The sequence below is a fragment of the Antrostomus carolinensis genome, unplaced genomic scaffold, assembly GCF_000700745.2.
Source record: "Antrostomus carolinensis isolate BGI_N321 unplaced genomic scaffold, ASM70074v2 scaffold18680, whole genome shotgun sequence".
NCBI classification, from domain to species: domain Eukaryota; kingdom Metazoa; phylum Chordata; class Aves; order Caprimulgiformes; family Caprimulgidae; genus Antrostomus; species Antrostomus carolinensis.
In genome coordinates, this window is record NW_010289289.1 from 14,380 (window position 1) to 40,755 (window position 26,376).

At 38.7% G+C, this 26,376-nt stretch overlaps 1 protein-coding gene across 1 annotated transcript; it reads left to right on the plus strand.

Moving 5' to 3' along the window:
* Positions 1-3,934: 3,934 nt before the first annotated feature.
* Positions 3,935-26,376, plus strand: LOC104526472 (disks large-associated protein 2-like; the record flags this gene model as incomplete). Its single annotated transcript, XM_010169929.1, has 4 exons — positions 3,935-4,284; positions 15,807-15,892; positions 17,532-17,947; positions 26,285-26,376. Coding segments are annotated over 4 exons (944 nt in total), but the record flags the coding sequence as incomplete, so codon positions are not given.

Below are 26,376 nucleotides of genomic sequence, written 5' to 3' on the forward strand. Positions count from 1 at the left end.
ATTCACAGATGTAATAATGGAAAAAAAAATTTGAAAGTGACATAAAATTTCATGCTTGGACCTTAAACCAATATTTATTTGTTAGACATCTAAGACCAAGCATGAACATTAAACTATGGACTACAGGGTTACTTTTCTCCTTTAACAAGCCCCTAATCTATTATGTATTCATCTCTTAAGTCTGCAACACATACCAAGTTAATCTTGGTCACATTATTCATCTAAATTATCCCATTTACTTCACTAGAACCACTTGAGTGATTAAAGCAAATAGAATTTGGTGGCAAGATTTGCCTCACAAATTTACACCTCCATCCTCTTACGTGATTTTGTTACAGTCTTCCAATTAGTCCCAGATTTCTGTGGCTCTGAAACTGTTGTTCCAGATATGAACCCATTAACTGTCTAGAGATGGCTTTTTTAATCCCCTGCTCAGTATTTGATCTCTGTGACTGTAGCTTAGAAATTAATCGGATTTCTTCCTGCCGTATTTCGCTGTAAATATGTAACCGGTTTCTCATGAACTTTCAGTTTTTCTCCTGGTTTCCTCTCCTTGTTGAACATCTGTGGGTTTTTTAATTCCTGTTTAGTGCTCATGATCAAATGCTTGCCAGAATACTGCAGTAACTGTAGTACTTGGTGGCTTTAAAAAATGTCACTCCACCAAAACAATCAGAAATTTCCAGAATAAAATATTCAATCCCATGGGAAAAAAAGAAGAAAATAAAACAAGTGACTGTTTTGGTTTTGCCACAAGGAGAATTTTTCTTTTTTAGAAATGTAAATTAAGACTAAATTAGGTATGAAGGGTTGCAACAGAAGTCTAACATTTATATTCATTAGACACAGAAGTGATCTGCTGCTCTAGTAGTAGGGATATACTTGCTTGTGATGTTTCATTATCACATTTTCCATATGTTTTATTTTTCGCTGCTATTCTTTAGTGCGAGGACAGACGGTAAAAATGCAGTAAATTAGGTATAACAGTGATAACCTGTCTTATAGGTAAAAATAGATTCCTGTTCTGGATTTCACTCACCCTGTTTCACCCTATTGTCTCTATTTCTAATGTTTCCCAGTACTTTGATCACTTGCATCTACATTTGCAAGGGGAAGGTAGGGGAGCAGTATTACGGCAACTAGCTTAGTAGAAACATTCCTTAGAGCCACTGCTTGAGCTCATAAGACACTTGTCTTAGTTTCCAAGCTTTTCAGCCTCTCCATTCTTTCATGAACTTTCTGGACTCCCTAAAGCATCTGAAAAATATTGGGTTTTAATTTCTTCTTAACTGCTGGTTACAAAACTGACAGGAGATGATAACGTTGATAAGACAACAAAACGGCACTTCAGAAAAGCATGCAGTCTCAGAATCTGAAGCGCGTGTTTTCACATGTTCCACTGTGTTAGAGCAATTTAGCTCAGAGCAAGACTCTCTTTAAATCTCTGCCAAAATTGACCAGCATCAGTAGTAATTCAAAACGTACTTCAAATGAAGGTTTTAACTTCCTAGCTCTGCCTTGCTTCTTTTATTTATGATCACCCTTTTATTTATGATTATCAAAAATCAAAATTTAAGAGTAGTTTTCTCTAGGCTCACTTTTCCCATAGGGTAACCTGGCTATGCCAGCTCAGCAGTCCCAGGTATTGGGAAATTCCTAAACTGGTCTGTTCTCTCCAGAGAGCTGTACCATAGCCTCATGACTGGAGAGGCTCTTCTTCTGACTTCATTGCTCATCAGCCGGTATTTGTATAATGGGAAGAGGAACTCTTTGTAAAATCCCTTTTGATCTCAAGTAACCCCAATTCCAAGACTATCAGAGTTACTGTTGCAATGTCCAATGCATTTAACACCACCAGGAAAGGCAAACGTTTTCCTTAAGTTATTTATTATCCTGGTCTCTAAATGTATACATTATACTATTTCAGCATTATTGATAAGGGGAAACATAATCATTTTTTTAATCTTCCTGCAATGATACAAGAAATTAATTGGACTCATTTTTTTCTGTACAGGAATACAGAAAGTTATATCACAATGAATTTTTGTATCAGTTACTAATTTTGTTAATTATTATTATCGGTGCTTCGGGGCAAAAACAATTCCATAACAGAAATGCTCTTACTAGTACCAAAAAAGTATAGTGGCTTAGACAATTAGAAAATTCATCTGTGTGATATTTATGACTAAATATCTATCTCTGTGAAATCTCTAAAATTTTGCAAGGAAGCAGTCTTGGCACAATTGTGCATCTGTAGAGCTTTCTTGAATGTTTTATTGAGCCTTTTCCAGCAAGACAGAATCTGTGTTAAACCAGTCTCAGACCTACTCTGCTCATCAGACTAAAAGTCTGAGTTCTGCTCATGTGTATCCAGTTCTCCCAGTGTTTCAGACCCATTTTTATATCTACATTTCCATATTCTCTGTATTTAGGTATATGTATGTTCTAAGGATTTAAGGCTTACTGCAGGATAGTATGTAAAAAGTCACTGCTTTTGGTGTTACTTGTAGTTTTTGCATGTTGTCCAAGTATCTAGCAACTTTGCATGTATTGTCACATTTTTTGCATGCCTGGACTTTCCTTTTATTAACCATACTGTGGATATTTTTAAAACATATGCTTCTCGTATAAGTAGCCAGTCTTGGCTAATTCCAGCCAGTACACCTGGAAGTACTTTTAAAGGTTAAAGTGTGGCATACTGTAAAGCAGAAGTTTCTGAATACTATTTTGTTCCAGTATATTGATGCTACTTTTTTAATACACTGTAGCAATACAGAGCCCACAGTTCAGATGATAACAAGAGGAAAAAAAAAAAATCTTCCTTTATGTCTCTTACTGGCTTTACCCCACGCGGAAACAACCTCAGAAGCCCCAGCATGTACCTACCCAGGACAAGTCTTAACACACACAAATCCTCACTAACTCTCTTTCATCTTCACTGTAATCTGGGACTCCCCTTTTCCACCCCTTGATCCTAGTCGAAATAAAATCACAGAATCACAGCACTGCTTATATTGGAAAAGACCTTTAAGACCATCAAGTACAATCATAAACCTAACACTGACAAGTCCCCCACTAGACAATGTCCCTAAGACTATATCTAGGTAACTCTTAAATACATCCGGGGATGGAGACTCCACCACTGCCCTGGGCAGCCTGTTCCAACGTCTGATAACCCTTTCAGTAAAGAAATTCTTCCTAGTATCCAATCTAAATTTCCTTTGGTGCAACTTGAAGCCATTTCCTCCCATCCTATCACTTGTTACTTGGTTGAATAGACTGACCCCCACCTCTCTACACCCTTCTTTCAGGGAGTGGCAGAGAGCGGTGACATCTCCCCTGAGCCTTCTTTTCTCCAGGCTAAACAACCCCAGTCTCTTAGACATTCCTCATAAGACTTGTGCTCCAGACCCTTCACCAGCTTCGTTGCCCTTCTCTGGACATGTTCCAGTGCCTCCATGTCCTTCTTGTAGTGAGGGGCCCAAAACTGAACACAGTATTCAAAGTGTGGCCTCACCAGTGCCAAGTATAATCACTTCCCTACTCCTACTGGCCACACTATTCCTGATACAGGCCAGGATGCCATTTGCCGTCTTGGCCACCTGAGCACACTGCTGGCTCATGTTCATCCAGCTATGGACCAACCCCCCCAGGTCCTTTACTGCTGAGCAGCTCTCCAGCAGCTCCTCCCCGAGCCTGTAACACTGCCAAGGGTTGTCGTGACCAACAAAATGTTGCTGTGGATACCTATCTGACTCTGAGAGACACTTTCAACTAACAGTGAGGTTCACAAAGAGCACTTAGTTGCACAATCTTTATTTTTAAGTAGCGTAATCTTAATGTTATTTTTGTCATGAAGTTTCCATCAGATTAATCTTGATTTCTCTTTTTCTTTTTCCTTTCATTTTTTTTTTTCCTTAAATTCTTTCCACAGCTGTAACTTACACAAGTTACAAAAAAACACCGCCACCAGTACCCCCTCGTACCACTTCCAAGCCACTGATCTCAGTCACGGCACAGAGCAGCACAGAATCCACCCAGGACGCATATCACGACAGCCGGACTCAGAGGATTTCCCCGTGGCCGCAGGACGGGCGAGGGATGTACAACTCCACCGACAGTTTGGACAGTAACAAGGCCATGAATCTCGCCTTGGAAACTGCGGCTGCGCAGCGCCACGCGTCCGAGAGCCAGAGCACCTCCATACGAACCAGTGACAAGGCCATTTTAGTGACAAAAGCAGAGGAGTTTCTTAAGAGTCGACGTTCTTCTATAGGGATCCAGGTAACCTATCATTAACATCTGTTCTGTGATGAATTGCTTTCCTTCTTTCTGTAAATAGCATAGAATGAGTCATTCAGCTTCACTGACTTTAATAATCTAAAAAACAACCCCTGGCTGCTTAGCGTTAATTGTAATTCACGTCATGGCAGTGTGGCTGTGCAGAAAAGTCTTCGGCTAATATGCTGTACCTGGAAGAAAATGAATGAATAAACCTCTAGGGAGGTTACCTGTCATTAACACTTGATATGAAAATTATACTGCAGAGCTACAGGTGAACAGCATGTTCATCTCCTTCCCTCCATGAATTCACAGTCCTTTTTATAGAATTATGGCAGCTTTAAAATGTTTAACTGTATTTTTTCCATTATCTTTCTCTTTGACCTTGGAAAATGTGTAATGCTGCTGGATCTTCAAATAATTCTACTTACAAACAGCCCCCTCGCCCCTACCTTTAGTTGTGCTGGGGAGAAGATACCAAGGAAGAGAAAGAAATGTGCTGGTGTAGATACAGCATAATTATATATGGCAAGTAATGAAATAATGTTAAATAAGCATAGCTTTTGAGTATTCCTCCTTTTGTCCACTAAAATATACAATATTTATTTCACCTGATGAAATGTCTGTCAGACTGTGGAAAGCTCAGTCAAGTTGTATTGTTTCAGGTGAATGAAGACGATTCCAAATGCAAATTCTGAATGCTGTTCCTTCTGCTAAATGGAAAGCACTATAAGTGGCAATGATCATTTATTTAAATCTCTAGGAAATACCAGGTAGTAATAAAAATCAGAAAATTGAACTTGAAAGAATGCAAAGTCCTTTGAGACACAGGAGTAGAGGAAAATTTAGGCTTCTGTTCTGGTGGTAGATACATACCTAATTTTAAGTATGTAAATGTTCCCTTTTACATCACTCACTTCACTTCTGTGCTTAAAAAGCTCTACTTTTGCCAAATCAACTATAGAGGAACTGCCATATATTTTGGCATAGTTGCAGGTATTGTGGAGACAGCAACATAGATCTTAAGAAGGTAATAGCCCATGTAACAAAGCCCACTGAGTAACTGTTCATCTATGAGGAAGTATATTATTTCCTTTAAAAGTAGTAATTCCATTTCTATTAATTTCAAAATACGATCAGAGAAAAGTATTTGGGTTAAGCATGTCATAGCTACTGATTGAAATTCAGTTTAACATCTCAGTGTGGTATCATTTTGCTGTCCCACAATGTAGTAGACTAATGGGAAGGCATATGCTTTGCTAGCAAGCTGCTTGTCCATTTCTCAACGTAAGAGTATTTGCTTCTGCTTCTTTAGATGCAGAAGAGTAAAATGCAATTTAACAGCAATGGTAAAATATTCAGATGATTCCTTTTCAAATGTTTTATGAAGTAATTAGAGTATCCTAAATTGTTCAGAGAAGAGGCTTAGCAGATAACAGTGAAAAGCTCAAAGGAACAGCAAGTAATTTTGGGTACCTTTTAGCCCCTGACCTGAAATTTACTCTTCAGAAAGGAATAGTATCTGGTGGTGTTCTTATCTCTTCTTTACAGCAGCTATGCACAGTGGTATTTAACAATGTTGGTGCCTTCCTTCAGTCAGTCCTGGTATTTCAGCTATTAATTCTGAAACTTTGATTACATCACTTGATCCTGATTCTTACTGCAGGTGATGACCAGTACTTTTCACAGGGCTCTGACCCTTCTTGATATGTGGTGTGTTTAATAATATGTGCTTATAATCTGCAAAAACATTTGTGCAATGATTTCCATGGAGGCAGCGGATCTTCTGTAGCAACTTACCATCTGACGCTTGACCCATAATACTGGTCCTCAGGTGTACACACTGCAAAAGGCAAATATTGTTTGAAACAGCAGGTCTTAGAAGGATGAGCTGTTTGTTATCTTTTGAGAAGTACAATCTGCTTGGTTGTACCATTTGGCATTAGATAAGGTTAAAAATGCAAAATTGCCCTCAACACAGTATCCAGAGAGAACATTTTAGTTGTTTGGGGTTTTTTCTGCAGTGAGTTTCAAACTTCACATTAGTGTGAAAAATATCTTTCCACAGCATTTCTAAGCAGAAAATGCATTTTGTTGTATTTCTGTTGCCGGGTTCTTAAGGAATAAAAACACAGGGTAGAATACTCTTATTGCAAACTACGTAAATAGTATTTATGCCCCCAAAATACAGTTGAAGTATTTAATTTCTTTTAGGCTTCTGCATCAAAGCACCTTAGAAAAGGATGTTTTTTATTTGTGTATTTCCTTGATTGACTAAATGGCTTGTTTTCTCATTAGCATGCCATGCCAGGGTAATGCATTGAATTTGCATTTATTTGCATTAATTATTTGCTATTAGGACGGTTAATTTCTGCATTTTTTAATGTTTCATTCCTTTAACACATTGATGTGAGAATGCTTGCCAACGAAGCTTCATAAAGAGAGGTACAAAGCTAGAGAATGACCAGCGATGCCTCTGCATGTGGAACTGCTATGGACCGAGCATAGGGCTCTCATGTCTTTGGTATATATGATTTGTGTAGTGTACATGTAATGAATAGAAGTCCTTTTAAAAAATCCTGGCATACTAGGCACATGCCATAGGATTGGTATTCCCATGCACAGGGAGCCCAAGCTCCCAGGGAAGCAGTGGGCTCACAATGAAGGTCAGTAGCACCCAGCCTGCAAGGACAGAGAACAACACAGATACGGTAACCCATCTCATGGTATGTTAACCCTATCCCAGATGGGAATTTTGACCAAAAAAGCTTCAGAACAAAAGCTTTTCCAAAAAAATAGCTGTAGTTTGGTTTTGGGTTTTTTTTTTTTTTCCACTGACATATTTAAATCAAGAAGAATATTGTCAGACATGTCAGTAGGCACTGAAAAAAAAAAAAAATTCCTAAATTCAAATGAATTTCAAAATACTGATTCTGAAATTAAAGATTTAGTCATTATTCTTAAGAACATATATACAGAAGAATAAAATTCTAGTAATACTAGAATGTAGCTATAGTCTTCATATCTGTCTTCTATCATGACAGCAGAAGACTAATCAAAGTATTTGAATTAAAATGGAGAGTAGAGATTGTCTAGAGTAAAATAACCAGTAGGTCAAGAACAAGGTTATTGCTAATATATTTTCAGGGATTTTCCTTGCTCTTTTGCATACCCTTGTATGTATGCTAATGATTAACATTCAAGAACTGTTCTAGTTATAAAACATTTCATATTAAAAGCATTTGGACTGTAAAATATATGAAAAAACATGTCAAGAAATTTCTCCTTATTTATTTCAAATATTTCAAAACATGCAGTCCTTTATTTCTTCTCTGTTTAAAAGACATCTGAGATTCTTGAAATGAACAGAAACCCCAAAAGTAGATGAGATGGAAACAAATGTTGTAAGTGTGGAGATGGATTCATTATGATATTTCTGGAGATGAGCAGTAATTGTAGCATAGAGAATGGACTCTGTCATCTTCATTTATCATCAGGAGATCACACTTCAAAATATCTAGGGTTTTTTTTTTAATCTCCAGAACCTTCATTAGACAAATTGTTCTTATAAATCAGAAGCTGTATTCAGGAAGATTAGTGCAATAACTTGCCTGCCTAATTTTTTGTGTCAAAAGGGGATCCTCTGCATAATAATTATATATATATATTTAATGAAATCATTAATATTGTATGGTAAAAATCCTGTTCAAGAAACTCCGCAATCTCAAGCTGTGATTTACCTTTAAGGCAAAGCATTTTGTACCCGCATGACATACCTACCTGAATGAGCATCTACATTTTCTTTGTACTGTTTAGGTTATACCATCCTTGTCAGTGCTCTACTTCAGTGTACAGATAGCAATCAAAAGAAATATTTGTATTGATTACACTGGTCTTTGGATCATAAATGATCCAAAGTTTTAGAGGTAAGCACTGTTCATTCTACTCCTAAAATCACTGTCAGACTGTGCTTTTGTAAGAGAGGTACGTGAAGTTCTTGGCCTGCAGAAGTCAGTGAAAGTTTTGATAAAACCTCTGTGGTACAGAGGCTATAATCTGGCCTTTCGAGTTAACATTGACCTATAGATAGATAGATAGATAGATAGATAGATAGATAGATAGATAGATAGATAGATGATAGATAGATAAGTCAGAATTCACAGGCTCAACCAGTTGGCAGAATTCCCATCCAGTGGTTGCATTTTGGCTGCCTCACTTGTCAAAAGAAAGCTATAGTTCTTTCAAAACCATCTAATTTTTTGACCATCTAACATAATGAAACATTCAAAGTGGAGAAGACCCAGATTGCTGCCTTGCAGAATATTTGTTGGTTCAGAACAATTTGTCACTTAGCATTAAGTGCACGAAAAAAGTTGTGAGCAACCACTGCTGTGTGCATTATTTTGTTGTTACTATCTCATATTAGCTTGACATTAAACCCATTTCTAAACTCTGTCATGCATTTTTAGCAATAAGTGCTTTCTTAAAAGACCAGCAGAAGTTTCCAACCCATTGTGGGATATTCTTGTGTTAATTAACGCTTAATGTGCCACGCAATGTATTTGAGTAGTCCAGATGTTCTGCTGGGAAGTAGTGGAGTAGCAAAATGGAGCCCTGCGGTGAGGCACAAAACAAATCACTCAAGCATGAAAGTGTAAGTGTATTTTGGTGTTTCTAAAAATTATTTTGGAAGAGTGTACGTTTTTTGTCTGATAAAAGTATTCCATCAGCTATGGAAAGCAGTAGCAGTTAGTACTGTAGTTTTATTTGAAGTATTCTTCCTCCTTTGAAGTCACTGCATACAAATGAAATCTCCCTGTACCTAGGAATGGTCATCTGCATTCACAATTACAGGCACTTGATCTAGTGTCAAATGTAGTGTTTTCTTCCCTTTTTCACTCTTGTTATCACTGAGAAGCCTATGCAAGAGAGGAAAGGTGAATTATTTCTCTTCCTGTGCATCATCAGAGAGATTGTTTATTAAATTCTAATTATAGAACAAATTGGTTACAGCAGCGAAAAATCCATTGAGGGTGGTGATGTTGCATGGGGAGAGATAATGTGGCCTGAAGGACTCTTATTGCTGATGCGTATGAGAAAGAAACGAAAGGCACCAGTTAAAATCTTTTTCTTACATGTTGAATATATTAACTTCAAGCCTCCCTTAGACACAGGACATATAGAAGCTTAGACTGGAATTTTTAGGACATTACAATGTTATGTTGCAGTGCTTGTGTTTAAGAGCAGAATAATACTTTAATACAGAAATAGAGGTTGCCTTTAAATAGTTTGAATTATCAGCTAAAAAAGAATTTGAAGGAATAATTTAGTCAGTTCATGCATCCTTTTCTAGAATGAGTGCCTATAGGCAAACCAAGATGCATTGTAACAAGCAAGTTATTTACAATAGTGGTTTGCATTTATTCAAATAATTTTGTGTTGCTAGAATTTACTTGTGGATCATTTATTACCAAGTCAGTGACAGTATCTGATACTTAGTTTTGAAATTTTGAGCTGGATCAGTCAGCAGTGACTGATCACAGAGACTTCATAGTATTGTCTGCTCCTGGTATTGGCAGCAAAAAATTCGGGGGCGAGTGTTATGCTTTTGTGACAGGTAAGACAAATAAGGTAGAAATTATCTCAAAGTGCCCTCTTATGTTACTATTAATACTATAAGCCTTATGGCCATACTATAAGCCCACAAAACAACACTTTTATGGCATGATATCAAATTTTTAAAGAAGTTTTAGTTCTTTGTTTGCAAGGAGAGAAGATGACCTGCTATATTAGATCTACTCCTCTTCTGCTTTTGGTCAATGTCTGGCTATTTTTTGTTTCCTCTTCTGTGTGAGGCTCCTTCATAAACAGATGGACATATAATTTGTCACGTTATTTTGCTTTGCTGAGATTGTGGGACAATTTGCAAATATTAAGGCTTTTAGAACCCATGCAAGTATTAAAACAATAAAGAATCATGGAGAATAACAACAGATTTATTAAGACTTATTTGAGTTTCAGGAGCCACACAGGCAAACAAAACATATTACTTTTTCTCCTCTGCTTATTTGAATCCAGCCTGGACAATCTGATTAAATCTAAAGAGTTTCCTGCTGTATACTAGCAGGAGTCTTTATAATGTCTGTCATTCAGAAATGCAATTTATTTGTTCATTTGTTTCCTTGTGAGTGCAAATTATTTTGTTATTTCCCACTTTTTCTTGTGTTGGCATTTGCCTCCATTTTTCATTTCTTTTTTTTTTTTTTTGTTGGTTGTTATAATATTTGCAGTCCTAGATTGCACATGCACACACAAAAAAATTGGCATTTTCCTGCTATTAGAAGGCACAGTGAGGAAATGAAAGCATTAAAATATGAAGGCAATCATCAGGTCATTTAGTCAGTGTCAGCCTTGGCAAGCTGGAGGAAAGGATAATTTGGCAAGAGTTTATGTTTAGAAGTAACTAATTTAATTTTAATTTTGATACTTAGGTAATAATTTTCTTGTTAATTTTGTTTTGAATAAAATTTTAGAGCAGATTACTTCTTTTATGCCTGTAAATTCTAGATGTCAATTGCATATTGGGCAAATTATTAAGGATATACTTCTAAGTGAAATACCAATAAGAAAGCACTTGAAAACATGTCGAATAAAAAGACTTTTTCTCAGTGTGTTGCATCATTGGAAACACATCAGCCTATCCAAAATATAAAAGGGAAATTTGCCTCCACACATCAGAAGCAGTTCAAAAGAAGACTTGCTATCTGATACTAAACCAAACAATGTAGCTGGCAAAACCAGGTATGCTTTTGATATGCAATATGGAAGAAAAGTGGGTGTTGCCAGTCTGCCTGCTTTGTTCCAACATCAATTGACCAAATTGATGTTCTCTGTAGAGACCTTTCCTTGTTTGTGTCTTTAGGCCATCATGTTTCCAACAGCCCTATGTCTGAGCTTCTGAGGCATCCTCATGGAAAGCAAAAGTCTCTTCTCTGTCCATTGACAGTTGCCCACCTCCACAGCTGTATGTTAGTCCTGCAAGTATGATACCATTGACCTTCCTTAGCCTATTTCCATGTCCAGCAATAGGGCTTCCACCTCATCAGCCAGGACTCATTCATAGGTCTTAAGGGCTGTAGAGTGTAGAAATGCTCATCCTAAGGATATGACTTTATGTAGGAAGTGCAGTGCCTTAGAAAAACTGGAGGCTGAGGACTGACAGGTGGGGATATGTCAGCTTGGCTTCTTTTGTCTGGCTTTGGCTTAGGTTTGGTCTGGTACACAATGTCCTGTCCCTCCACGCTAAGCCATGTGAGTAAGCAGGAAGCCCTAATGAATCCTGTGTTCCCATCTGCTCAGCTTCTTCTGCCTGGCCACCCACAAACCCCTTTTCCTTTGTCAAACCTTCAGGCTTGTAATGCTGTGGAGCCTGTGCCTGCATCACTGACACCATCATCTGGAGTTGCAGTTTATCTGAACAAGTTCAAGGATCTTGATCAACAATCCCACAGGTGGAAGTAATGATGTTGGTCCTTTCCTTGGACTCAGTCCAACAGAATCGTAGAATAGAATAGAATCATAGAATGGTTTGGGTTGGAAAAGACCTTAAATTATCATCTAGTTCTGGCCCCCCTGCTATGGGCAGGGACCCCTTCCACTAGACCAGGTTGCTCAAAGCCTCATCCAGCCTGGCCTTGAACACATCCAGGGAGGGGGCATCCACAGCTTCTCTGGGCAACCTGTTCCAGTGTCTCATCACCCTCACAGTAAAGAATTTCTTCATAATATCTAATCTAAATCTACCCTCTTGCAGTTTAAAACCGTTACTACTTGTCCTATCAGTACACTCCCTGCTAAAGAGTTCCTCCCCGTATCTTCTGTAGGCCCCCTTTAAGTACTGGAAGGCTACTATAAGGTCTCCCTAGAGCCTTCTCTTCTCCAGGCTGATTAACTCCAGCTCTCTCAGCCTGCCTTCACGAGAGAGGTCTTCCATCCCTGTGATCATTTTGTGGCCTTCCTCTGTACCTGCTCGAACAGGTCCATCTTTTTCTTATGCTGGGGGCCCCAGAGCTGAACACAGTATTCCAGGTAGAGTCTTATAAAAGTGGAGTAGAGCAGGAGAATCACCTCCCTCGACCTGCTGGCCACGTCTCTTTTGATGCAGCCCAGAATGTGATTGGCTTTCAGGGCTGCAAGTGCATGTTGCCAGCTCATATTCAGTTTTTCATCCACCAATACCCCAAGTCCTTTTCCACAGGGCTGCTCTCAATTCACTCATCGCCCAGCTTGTATCTATGTTTGGGATTGCCTTGACCCAGGTACAGGACCTTGCACTTGGCACTGTTGAACTTCATAAGATTCGGATAGCCTCTCTAGCCTGTCAAGGACCCTCTGGATGGTAGCCCTTTGCTCTAGAGTACCAACCACACCACTCAGCTTGGGTTCATCCGCAAACTGTGAAGCCATATTGGCTGTTCAACACAGTCCTTAGCTATGGTCCAGAACAGTCCAAGTGTACTGACTTTATCACTCAGTTAGCATCAGCATCTACCTGGTGTGAAGAAGCCTCAAGAACACTAACAGAGTCAGTGACTCTTTCCATGCCTTGTTTCCATGACTTAGGAAACAAAGTGCTCAGACCTTCATGCATCCTTTTGGAGAATGCATGAAACCGAGTAATCCTCTAACCTGACATCAACATTACTAGATATCTGACTATCTTTGCTAAGTCTGTAAGGCCATGATGAAATCCACTAATATTTCCTGGTAATTACCTGTCTTCTGCCTGTTCATTATGAAGACAATAGACTGGAAATGCTCAGGAAATCAGATTGTCTATATCACTGTCAGCTACTTTAATAACTACTACATCTTCTGAATGTAGGAAGAAATCTTGATTTTGAGATCATGGTCTTAAGCATCCCCCCAGTGTCACTTTCCAAACTGCCAAGTGCTTTCTGTTCTTTAATAACAGAAATCAGAGTCTCCTTTGTCACTCTCCTCCTCCAGTAAGGGTTTTATAGTGACTCTGTCTGAGATCAAGATAACTTCTCTGGCTTTTTCACAAGTGTTATGTGATGCATCAGATATGGCTTGGAAGGCGATGGTCTCTGCAACTTTAACAACATCTTCCAGTCTTATCTCCAGAAGGAGACAAAATCCCTGGTTGAAGATGTGCCCTTTGATGGCATTATTTATTGTAGTTTAAACTCATCAAGTTCCTAAATTATGTGTTTTAACTCAGACTGATTGTTTGCTTTGGGGATGAAGCCAAATACCATAGCTCTTAGCAACAGTTTTAGACTTCCTGACCACTCCAGATGTTGCTATGGATTTCAGCATCAAAAGGCTTCCTCCAGAAAATGCTTCCCCATCTTGGACATCATTTTCCTGCTAGCACTCACACAGACATACCCAAGAGCTACAGTCTAAGCATTTTGTGTTATCTGCTCTTATTCACTACATACCATCTCCTCTCCCTTTGAGGATAACTTGACTTTCCTCTTCAAAACACGTCTATGTATATTTGACTGAGCTCTCATCACTGTAGCCAAGGCTGCAAGTGTTGCCTCTTTGCTCTCTCTCAACAAGCTAGATAAGTATCTTATTCTTGGCCCAGTTAACTCATGTCTCTAATTAAGATGTTTTCTATGGAGCTTTCCTCACATCCCTGAAAGGGCTAGGTGAGTGCCTAGTCCTTCACTTAGACTTGAACTTATTATTCAAGACTCTTTTGGACCTTTCTATGCTATAAATAAGAGTATCTTTCCTGATATATCTCTCTTGTGCTTAGAAACCGGACCTTATGGCTGTTCTACTTATAGCAATGTTCTTTCAGGAGAGGGTGACCCTCCAAGTACAGCTTAAGCTTCTTACCCATGTTGCAAGCAAGATCCACCTTAACTAGGAAACCAACTTGCCTGTTTTTTGGTTGGTTGTTGTGGGTTTTTTTCCTCAAGCTGCCTGCCTCTCTGGTGGAAGCTTTTTTTTGCTGCTAATGTCAAGAAGGATCTTTCTTTCTATACTGACACCACCACCAAATCCTGGAGGCTGTTACCAAGTCCAGTACTTTAGATTCTTTCAATGTGCTGCCCATACAAGTGAATATAGCCAGCTTCCATGCAAATGCTGAGGTGGAAACAGATGGCAGAGTGCACTTGCCCCTAGACCTCATGCAGAATAAATGGAATTGCTGGGAAATGTGTCTTTCCCTGACAGTTGCCACACTGGCAACCGGAGCTTTTGGCAAACCTGTGCCTGACGCTACACCGTACAATTCAAGCATGCCGTTAACGTTTATGAAAGGGTTCCTGCATTAGCTGTTTCCATGAACATCTCCAAGACCCACACCCAGGTAAATATGAATGTGTACTGATTACTGGATGGATGCATCCCTTCCATGCAAAAGTACATGGAGCTACGGCTTGAATATGGAAAGAGAACTTACCAGCAACTGGCTTCTTCAAGTAGTATAGTCCACATGTACATCCACTTCCTACCCTCCTTACTCCTCTCTGCATCCTTCCAGAAACCTGGTGGTATTGGGACTGTGCAGCTGAGAGGCAGCTGCAGAGGCCATTGGGCTCCTTCCAAAGGTGCCTGTGACTGCTGCAAGGGGAAAAGTTACCTTGTCTTCATCATAGGATATACTTACTCTTTGAATTGACACATGGAACATATTGAAAAACTGGGGGTTTTTTATTTAACAGTGAATTTATAATTCAAAAGGAAAATTCAGTCCTATTGTTTTTCTTTTTCCTGACTCTCCCTTGATTCAGTATAATTTGCATGCTGCAGAACTCATTATGTCTGTGTCAAAAACTTGGGGGTGGTGTGGTGGTGGAGGGGAGTGTTATATAAAATCCCACAGAAATTTCCAAAAACAATGTGGTCTCAGTTACGAAGAAATCTCTGCTGTGAATATATTTTGGTAAGTGTATTTCAGATGGAAATACTATAAAAAGTGCATGAATTTCTTGCTTGATATAGCATTTTCAGGACCATGTTATTAAAAAAGGTGAGATATGGCATGCTGCTGTATCCCTCACATCATTTAAATGGTTCTATATTTGTCAACGCAGTTGTCAATTAAATTTCATTGCAGCATTTCTTTTCATCACTTGCAAATTTATTGAACTACTTGAGATTTTATTTTATTTTGTAAATCAAAGACTATAGTGAGGCTGGTTTATAATAATATAAAAAGGGGGTATCCTGTGGATTCCTCATTCTAAGAACAGCTCTTCTAGACCAATCTTACTCCCTGCTTCCACTGAACTGAATAATTGCATCTGCTTAGGTTTGAAATAGGGAATTACATAACAGAACAGAAGTACTCATGTAAAACTTTATAAAACAGCATCAAAAAAATAACAGGTTGAATACCTATTTTGTTTATTTTACTGTGCCAGCTGTTTTTTAGCAGTAAAAGAGGAAATATATAATTAATTTTGAATGAGTGCAGGTAGAAATAGTGCTGAGTTGTCGATGCTCACTTTGCAGATGTATCTTTTGTGTTGAATTAGGTGGAAACAGCAACTGATTCAGATACTGAAAGCAGAGGCCTACGGGAATACCACTCTGTTGGAATACAAGTGGAAGATGAAAAACGGTAATTCAAGCATGTACAAAAATCTGTAGTCTTCCATAACACAACACACATTTGTAAACAGAGTTAATAACAAATATCTGGCAAGTGCTGCCCCTAAATAATTCACAAAACCAAATTTCTTACATGCAGGCTGGTCATTTGGTAAAATTTGTAGAGATTACTTAGCAGTTGCTTAATATTTAGTTAACTTCTACATTTTTAACTGAAGAGAAGGAAGTCAAAGTTTTAAATGTAAGTAGTGGATTAATATAATTTCATTATTGGCAGAATACATGCAAAGAGCTGCATGTTGGAATATTCTTCCTTCGATAGGACCCTTCACTCTGATCCAGGCTTTCTCAATCCACACAGGGGGGTATAATGGTTTGGGTATAACCCATGGTACCTTTTTCTTACACTAGAATCAGCTTTCACACTTGTTCAGTCATAGAATCACAGAATGATATCGGCTGGAGGAGACCTTAAAGATCATCTAGTTCCAACCCCCCTGCCCTCAGCAGGGACACCTTCCACCTGACCAGGTTGCTCAAAGCCTCATCCAGCCTGGCCTTGAACACTTCCAGGGAGGGGGCACCCACAGCTTCTCTGGACAACCTGTGCCAGTGTCTCACCACCCTCACAGGAAAGCATTTCTCCTTAATATCTAATCTAAACCTACCCTCTTCCAGTTTACAGCCATTTCCCCTGTTCTATCACTCCCTGTCCTTGTAAAAAGTCCCTCCCCAGCCTTCAGGTACTGGAAGGCCGCTATAAGATCTCCCCGGAGCCTTCTCTTCTCCAGGCTGAACAGCCCCGACTCTCTCAGCCTGTCCTCATAGGAGAGGTGCTTCTCTAGCTTAGTAAACTGCTGGCCAGTGTACTAACCCCCAGGTTATCCCTGGCAGGCACTGCCTGTTAAGAACTGGGCTGGGACCATTATCTCATTTCACTGCAGCTGTGAAACAGAATCTGGGTGCTAATTGCCTTTTACCATCATTGACTAGAAGTACTTTGAAACAGTAGGCTCAGTTGTGAAAAGATTTCACAAATAATCTTTGCTTCTCTATCTAACTTTTTAACATACAGCTTTTCTAAAATCTGGTGGCGTACCACAATAGAAAATAAACATTTAATGGCCATCATAGGAGGCAAGTAGAAAATATCACTCTCTTAAATCTGCTGCTGCTATTTTTCTTCTATTAAAGGATTCTCAACAGTCCAAACTTAGCAGATTTTCAGATTTTATTTATTTTTTATCTAATTGCAGTTCTTAATATTTGAAATTTTTTAATACATGTACTTTATCAACTTCTATCTGGAGGTGTAACCCTGCAGTTTTGCCAGTTATTTCCAGTTCATTTAGTAATGATACATGGTATTTTGTAGTATGAGAATAAATCAATATTTGCTTCCAGAAATAAGTGAAATTATTTTCTTTTGTTGGTTTGCTCAGATCAATGATGCCACTATGCATTTTGGTTTTCTTCTCTGTTGTTACTCACTGTCTAATTTTAGTGAGATATAACAGAGGAAAAATATTTAGCATGAAGTCCAAGGAGTAAACCAGAATCCACTCACTGAAACATTATTCTGTGCCTCTGTATAATCACGTATGTATTTATATGTCTGAATCTCTTTTCTTTCTTCTTTGTTCACCAAGACATGGACGATTCAAGCGCTCAAACAGTGTAACAGCAGCTGTCCAGGCTGACCTGGAACTGGAGGGCTTTCCAGGACACATCACCATGGAGGACAAGGGACTTCAGTTTGGCTCGTCGTTCCAGCAGCACTCAGAGCCCAGCACACCCACCCAATACAGCGCAGTGAGAACTGTACGGACACAGGGACTGTTCAGTTACAGAGAAGATTATAGGACCCCAGTTGACACCTCAAACCTTCCACCACCAGAACCCTGGCTAGAGCCAGCCATTGAGACAGTAGAGACTGGTCGAATGTCTCCTTGTCGTCGGGATGGATCTTGGTTTATGAAGTTGCTGCATACTGAAACTAAGAGAATGGAAGGATGGTGTAAAGAAATGGAAAGAGAAGCAGAAGAAAATGATCTTTCTGAAGAAAGTAAGAACACTTCAGTATCTTTTCTTATAGATGTCTGCTAAAATAAGAAAACTGCTGGGATAAAGTTGCAGTCTGTAGTTTTTGCTTACTCACTTTTAATACCAAAGACAGTCTACAGAGCCATTAGATATAAGACCCCTGTCCTGCAACTGACCGTGCAAGCTGGAGTTTCCCAGAGTTAGGTTTTGTAGAATTAGTTGAGGAGCCAACTGTAGAGTCAAGCACAGGATCAACGTCTGGTATCAGATATGGCTCAAATGGTGCAATAGCTCCATCCACAACCAGCTCCAACACATTCTTCCCACTCACTTCTTTGGCTCCAGTGCTTGACCCTTTGCCAGAGCACACAAGGCAGTTCTACCTGAACATTTTTTTGCCATCTTCCTGAAACCCGAGAATTTGCCTCTTATTAATGAACAGTCATTTTTAAAATGTTTTCATTCCTTCACAGGCACTTCGGCCTATTATAAAGGATCTGTTGAAATAACAGAAGGAGTCAGCAAGAACAATAGTTAAAGCACCTCTGCAGTTACCCAAGCATATGCACTCTTAGATAGCTCAGCTGCATTTTTGTATTACAATTTTGTCAAGAATCATTATTATTCTCTCATGTCCTGTGGACACCTTGAAAGGAGTGATGGGATAAAGTGAAAAATAATGTAGACTATTTTGGAACACGATCCAAGCCAGCACTAATGATAGTAATATATCAAAGTGGTCCTAGCACTCAGTAGCCAGCTCCCTGTGATTCCCTCTGAGGTCAATTATCCTTGTTCTTCAGGCTCAGTTTTATAAATATTTCAATCCCTGCCAATCTGAATTATTGTCTCAGCCAGGATTTTCTCAGATCACAAGTTAGTTCATATTAAGTTTTCTTACTAGCATCTCTTCCTGCACTCTCACAAATCTCACCATTGCCTCCAAATCCTCTTTCCTAATCATCTTCTTTCCCCCTCAATGAGCTCTTGCTATGATCTACCCTCAGGTCTTGGGCCAGGCCTGCATGGTGACTAAAAGGCCAATGTCTGTTTCTTGTGCTGACCTTTTCAAAAGAAAGAATGTCTACATTTTTACCTCATAATTTTTTATTTTACAGTCATATTTCTCTACTATATTGTGCACAAGCCTGCCAAGTAACAACATAAGATTTGGGGTAGTGGAGAGCATAAGGGTGTTTTTCTTCCTTCAGCCTCCAGTGCTTTCTGGAGTGTAGGCTTCTGTCCTTATTTTCTTAACAGCAGAGCTGAGCTGAGATTTTTCCCTTTACTATGAAGACTTTAATACCCTTCTAGGAGTTGTTAAAGTATGAATAATAAAATATTTTGCTTTGCTGAGGCTGTGTGAGGATTTCCAAGCCTTCTTTTGTAATGGTTATTTTTTTAATACTTCTTTTTACCATATATATCTTGTTTTTCAATTCCCCAGATCTTTGCATTGCTGAATACTGACATTTCTCTGCCGTCATTAAGTATCCCAAAGCACCTGCTTCCAAGGTTGCCTATTACTGATGTGGGGACATCAGTATTTACTATCTGAAGCAGGAGTTCAGAGAGCAATACTTTAATCTCCTTGCAAAGAGTAAAACTATTAGGGAGCAGAGGGGAGTACACACAGGCAATTAGCCCCGCTTGTTCCCGAGGAGGCCAGCAAGGAGTCTGCAGGCAAGGGGTGGACTTTTCCTTCCTCCTCTCTCTACAAGCTCTTCCTCATGCACAGCCCTCATCAAATCTGCAGCCACATGAAATGAGCAGTGGAAACACTCTCACACCAATACCCCTTCCTCACTTGCAGACACAACTACCCATAGGTGTTCCAGCTCCGGCAGGGGGATTGGACTAGATGATCTTTCAAGGTCCCTTCCAATCCCTGACATTCTGTGATTCTGTGATTCCCAGGTGCAGAGCCACCCTCCCTCCCACCACGTGAAGCTATGCTCTTACACTACAGAAATACTCTGAAACACTTTGCTGCATGGGGAGACGGCAATTAGAAAGATAGTTTTCAGTAAATTGAACAGAGGACATGAAGACAAATTGGACTTCAGTAATTTTTATTAATATTCCGAATTAGTGACACCTTTTTTTACCTAGAACATTTCAGTCAGAAAACAAAATGGAATGTGAGGATTTTATGTTTCCCTGTTTGCAGAGTCACACCGCTCTGAGAGGAAAAAAAGAAAGAACAATTCCTTGATATAGAATTACTAAAACACAACTGAAATCGACCCTTGAAATCCCCTTTTTAAACTAAACAAAATGGGTTAATTATTTGTGTTTGAGGGAACATTTTGACCTCCCTAATAGGTTAGAGAAATTATTGTAGAATATAGTCTATATAGCATATGCAAAATCAGATGGTTGTCTTCAGCTGATTGTCAAAAGTGACACCCAGACTTCCAATTTTCCATTTTATATGGCTCATTTCAAGAGATCTTCCTCAAATAATTTCCAGATTACATTATTTTTCAAATGGCATCGCTTTGCCTAATATAGTTTACATCAAGTAAAAGGAATTTATCAAAGAATTCTTTTCACTGTGGGAATGAATGAATGCTTCACAGCATTTTAAAATTTCAGTGTGAATAATTTTTTTTCCTGTTGAGTCTTTGACTCGTTTTGTATCCCCAGTCTGAGCTGTGGAGGTTGAAAGGTATGTATCCACAAGAACTGAAGTTTAATGATATCCCAGCATGAAATGTTTCTTGACATATTTAAGCATTTGGCAGTTCCCTGAAGAAAATACACACAAATGGCGGAGCCAGAAGCAACTAAATTTGTTTTTCCATCTTCCAGCAGGAGCTACTATTCCCAAAACACTTCACAGCAAAGTTTGCACATTCAAACTGTCATTGTTAATGCTGAATCATTTATTTTTGTCTTAGGTATGTTAAATGTACCTGAAGACCAAATACAGTTTTGCATCTCATAGGAAAAGGCTGCTTTTATGGTACCATTTCTATTTTGTTTTAATCACAGGAAGAGTTAAAATAGAACTGCATTTTAGAAAACTATTTCATTTTCTGCGTTAGCACAATAGCCCTGAGATCACAGAAAGCTGTCTGATTGCTGTATCGATTTTTTTCTTTCACTGTGGCTTTTCTCCCATAATATTGTTTTAAGAACTTCACTCATCATGTCTTAGAAAATAAGATAATCATTACAACAAAAATAACCTCTCTCTCTTGCATTTCACAGAATTTGTTTATTTGGTCAGTTGCCATGAGTTGTATTTTAGAGTCTCTTCAAAGTTCCTAAATTGTTTGTGGGGGCAGTTATTTGTGTTCTCAGTGTTTATTATAACTTATATAGATATATATATAAAATCTATATGTGGCGTAACTGTTCCCAGGGTAAGTCATCTGATCATTTGCACTAGCAGGGTGCCTTCAAGCAAAGATATGTGTTTCTCAAGGGTGCTGACTGGAGTTTCAGTTTTACACCTTTAAAATTGTGTTTGGCTATTACTGGTGTGTAGGTGATGACAAGAAAAACACTCTCAATTGTCACAAAGCTATTGAAGACCAAGAGGGCCAGAACTCTGCCACCCAGGAGCTCTGTGACAGGAGCAGGGAGACCAGCACAGGGAGGGGGAGAGCAGACCAGCCTGGGGAAACCTCTGTCCTTGCCCACAGCTTGTAGGCAGGGTCTGGCATAGGGGAGCAAAAGCCATCCTGGGCTTCTGAATGCCACATGCTTGGCCACTGATATATTTCAGTACACAAGTCCAATGGAGAACAGCCACATAGAGTTTACCCTCATATACAAATCCTAAGATAGGTGCAAAAAAATTTATTATAGTATAAACTATTCCAGTAGAAAGGTTGTTTTGATGGTATCTTCTGCATCGTGGTTAGGAGCTCTGCTGGCATAGCTGCATAGTAAAGTGATCTCCAGTGAAAAAAAAAAAAAAAAAAAAAAAGAATTGGAGAGACTAAGAGCTCAAAGTATCATGCTTCTTTTCCCTCACCCCTTCATTTCATGGATGTTGCTAATCTTCTGGATGCTATTTCCACAGTACTGCAAGTGGTTTACTGACACAGACAAACAGTAACAGAAAACACATAGTTAAATCTCCCATATTTTGGAAAAAAACCCCAAAACAAACCAACAGCCTCTCACAACCAATTTATTTTAGTATATTCATCAATTAATCATCCATGAAAGCATTCTTAGGTGTTTGACCAAATATGGGTTATCCTTTAACCAAAGAGAAATTACTAACATAATTTCCTAATGCTTTTCACCGACCTATCCTTCAGAAACTATTAAAATTTACATTTGGAGTGTTGGAAATGACTACAGAAGATCTTAATTGCCCTGAAACAGTCTTTAAAGTCAATAAAAGACAGTTCCATAGTGTAGAATCTGAGTTCCTCATAGCATTTGCATTATTCTGCTGAAATTTTCTCCTCTTTGAACTCAGCTCCATTGAGGTAAAAAGCAAATTTGCACAGAGTCCCACTTGGTGCACAAGGGTCCCATTGCCCTACCTGCCCTCCAGAGCACTGCCAACTGGCAGCTGTGCTGTCCTAAAAATGTCATCTCACTCTGAACATTATACATTTATTATTATGCCTACCTCCTGTGTTGATAGTGAAGAAGATATATATTTCTGAAGATTACTAATCTATGTGTAGAGATTAGACAAGTATCGTGCTCTGCTTTGAGTTAGGAGGATTAACTATATGCCAGTTTGAATTTTTTTTCCATGCATATTTTCTCAGATTGTTTGTAAAGCAATTTATTTATGAGCATCAGGGGAAAAAAAAGGAACAATCAAATGGAATTAAAATTTAAATTAAAACACATCGTTTTAAAAAAAAGAAAAAACAGTAATGAATGCCAGAAGCAGATTGATTGTTAGTAGTTTCTCATTGCTGGTGGCACAATTGAGCAAAGCTTTTAACCTGTCAAGAATAGAGTTACAGCATCAGACTATAATCTTGGTTTCATCAACAGAGATCTAACTTTTCCCCCCTCTACCTTTATGATATGAAACCATTTTCAATTACAAGATTTTGTAGCATTTCTCAAGCAATATAACACATATATATTACTTGCAATTTTGTAATATGTTTATTGCGGGGGAAAATACACCATTGTGTTATTTGTGCATGTTGTATACAGGCAACTTACCCAATCTTTATCCAGGATATAAATCCCAAGTCTACTTCTACTGAAGTCATGGTCAGGGTTTTGTATGTCTTCAGGGTAGAAGCCATACAGGACCACAAAACAAAAATTGAGTGCTTCGTATGCGTCAGGGTGCAAAATTAAGGTTGTGTGACTCTTTCCTGACATTCAAGTAAATATAACATTATCTTAATGGAGGGAGGTATATGGATTATATTAACATTATATATATTTATGTGTGTTGGTAGATTTTGTCATCATTTATTTACAAGCAAAATCTTCTAGGCATCACCAAACATCTCAATCTCTGCAGTCTCTAACATTCATCATTCTTTCATGGAGATAATCAATCTGCACTCATCAGAATAATTCCCCAATGCATGAAATTAATAACAAGGCTTTGGCTGTCTATTAATATTGTGCTAAAGATTATGAATTGAAGTGTTTTAATACTTTAATTTAATTACAGCAAAGCAGAGTAGCATGAATATGAGAGATTCTGACTTCTATGGTTTATTACGTCTGATTTACTTATTGAAATGGAAATAGAGTTAGATCTTTAGTAAATGGTAAGGCTGTAATTATACATGTGTATTCACCACTGTGACTCAGTAACATATGCAAGTAGCCCAGAACCACTGTCTTACATCCCCAACAGATGTATATCACACCAGAATGCTGCATTGCCAGTGCCTACATCTGATCTGACTGGGCTTTAAATCACCGGTCCTTGTTGACATGATCCTTCAGGATTATGAAGATAAAACAAATGTTTATTTAATATTTGAGTTGGAGTAACTGAGATTCACTAGAAAATACCAGTCATATATAGATTCTGTCAAGATCTACATTTCTGCAGTAGGGCTGAAGCCAATGCCCCTTACTCAGGCTATGTATTTGAGTTATGAACTAGAAAATTCAGCAGAGGAAACTAAAAATGAACTTTACTCACTATGAGTCAAGCACTACAACCATCAGCCTACAGAATCATCCTGACTCTCTTTCTGCCCAGTGAATAGTTGAACATACTGTGGAATAGGCAATGTCAGGGACCTGCTACAGCGCAGTTCCCTATCCTGGCAAAGAAGGGACTCTGAGCCCACACTGGGAGTTTGTCTTATGTCCTGAGCTACAGATCACTGAGGGAAAACGAGAATACAAGGTTGTTTGTCACTTCTAGTCTTTGCCTTTATTAAAAATGCTGAAAACCATATTAAAGCAATTTGTTTCAGATCAAATGAAACTTTTTTTTTATTTAGGTTTTTGTATGTTTGTTCAGGTTTTAACACCCAAAACATTGCTTTCCATATGCCAATAACTCTGTAAAGGAAAGTTATTATTTGGTGATCTAAAACCCCAAACCAATTAAAATGCTTTATTTCATTTGTCCAACAAAACAAAAACAAAACCCCAGTGAATTACTCGTGCAGCCCTGAACCACTTAACCCTTTCACAAGGGGTGCCACACGGGACTGATGAATTATGCATATTGCTGTTTAATTTAGTGTTGTGGCACAGCTGTGCTGTTTGTCTAACAGTAAATGGAATACAGTTTGAGAACCACAGCTCTATATATTAACACGTACTTTTAAAGTTACAGAGTTGGTAGGTTTCCACAGAACTGGAGCATAAAAATTCCAAATTTTCTCTTGCTGCTACCTGTGGTTAAGCAGATGTTTCACTAGTCCAGAGAAAGCAGAATTAAAATGTAATATCTACTACCAAAATACTGTTTTCACATGCCACTTGGTCCCCTCCTGTACTTATTCTAGATAACAACGAAGTGTTAAGCTCTGCCAGAGTTTAATGTTTTCTATATCACAGGCTGCAGATCAGTTCTTCTATACTATTGTACCTTCATTCCACCCTCTGCATCCTGTTTGAATTATCAATTTGGTTTCCTGAATTGAATTAAAAGATGTCAGAATAATTCCTGTCTCATCCATACCTCTCTCTCTCTCTTTACCCTAAACATTATTTAAAGATTTGGAAGTTCTCCAGATAAAATCAATCTTCCATTCAAACCCCAGCTTGTAATGTTTTTTTAAATTGTAGCTTTTTCAGCATAGATATGGATGTGGAGGAAAGGAAGTGTAGGAAAGGATGTGTAGGAAGGATGCATAGGAAAGTATATTGCTACCTACCAAAATATGGTATTTATCCCAGCAAATGTGGGAGTCCAGGAGGAGTTAGTTTCCTAGGGATAAGGCAGTTCCCTTAGGCACTCCAGTCAATAGAAAGAAACAGGCATCTCCAGGAGGGGATTCAGCTCATCTAAAGATAAGTGCCTAACATGGCTGAGTTGATGAGCTCAGATTACTGATTATAGAGCATCCAGAAATTTTAATTTAGACAGATGACTTTTGGAAGCAAAGTCAAGTAGAATTAATTTGGTCCCTTTCCCCAGTGATTATGCACACTGTGAGTGGCAAGTACACTGACAGTGAGGAAAGCCCAACAAACCACAGGGGCAGATCATGGTTTAGCGAAGTCCTGGAGAACCCGCCTGTGTCCCGCTTTGTCTGAAGCTCCTGTGCTTAGCACTTCATGTATTTTCCTGGGTAGGCAACCTGTAACTCCTGATGGGGATATCAAGACACGTCTCAGAGACATGATTCTTCTGAGGATCTCATCCTTGTGGTAGGAGTATCTTATTAATGTATTGACCTTATCCCCAGAACAGGGGATAAGGAGAGCTCACCCAGGGATCATCCACACAACTGAGTGAAGTCATTTGTGATCGCATAACCAGAAGATGTTATCTAAGGTACAGGCATCGAACTGGTTCTTGAGGCAATACTATTTCAACAGCTTTCAATTTAAATGAGCAAATGTAAATGGGGGTGGGGGGGGAGGTAAGGGGGAGAAGGTGTTGCCATTTACTTTGAAATTTAAGGTTGTTCTTATGTACATATGCTTACTTCAGGAAGCTGTCTATAGTCCCTTTTTTTTTTCTACTTCCTTAAGCAAATACAGTCTTAGCTGTTCTGAGTTATTAATATATCATTTCTTATTGCCAAAGGGTAAGCTTTTCTGTATCTTCATCTTTTTAAAAAATATTTTATATATACAATCACAAGCAACAAAACCAAATATTTACTTCCCTTATAAAATAAACAGTAATTTCAGCTACATATTTTTTGAGCTGGATTTTGCACTTGCTGCCAGAAGACATCTATTGGTAATAACCTGTCTGTATGCTTAGTCCTAGGTAAGATCCGAAGTGCTGTTGGAAGTGCTCAGCTCCTCATGTCTCAGAAATTCCAGCAATTTTATTGGCTTTGTCAGCAAAATCTG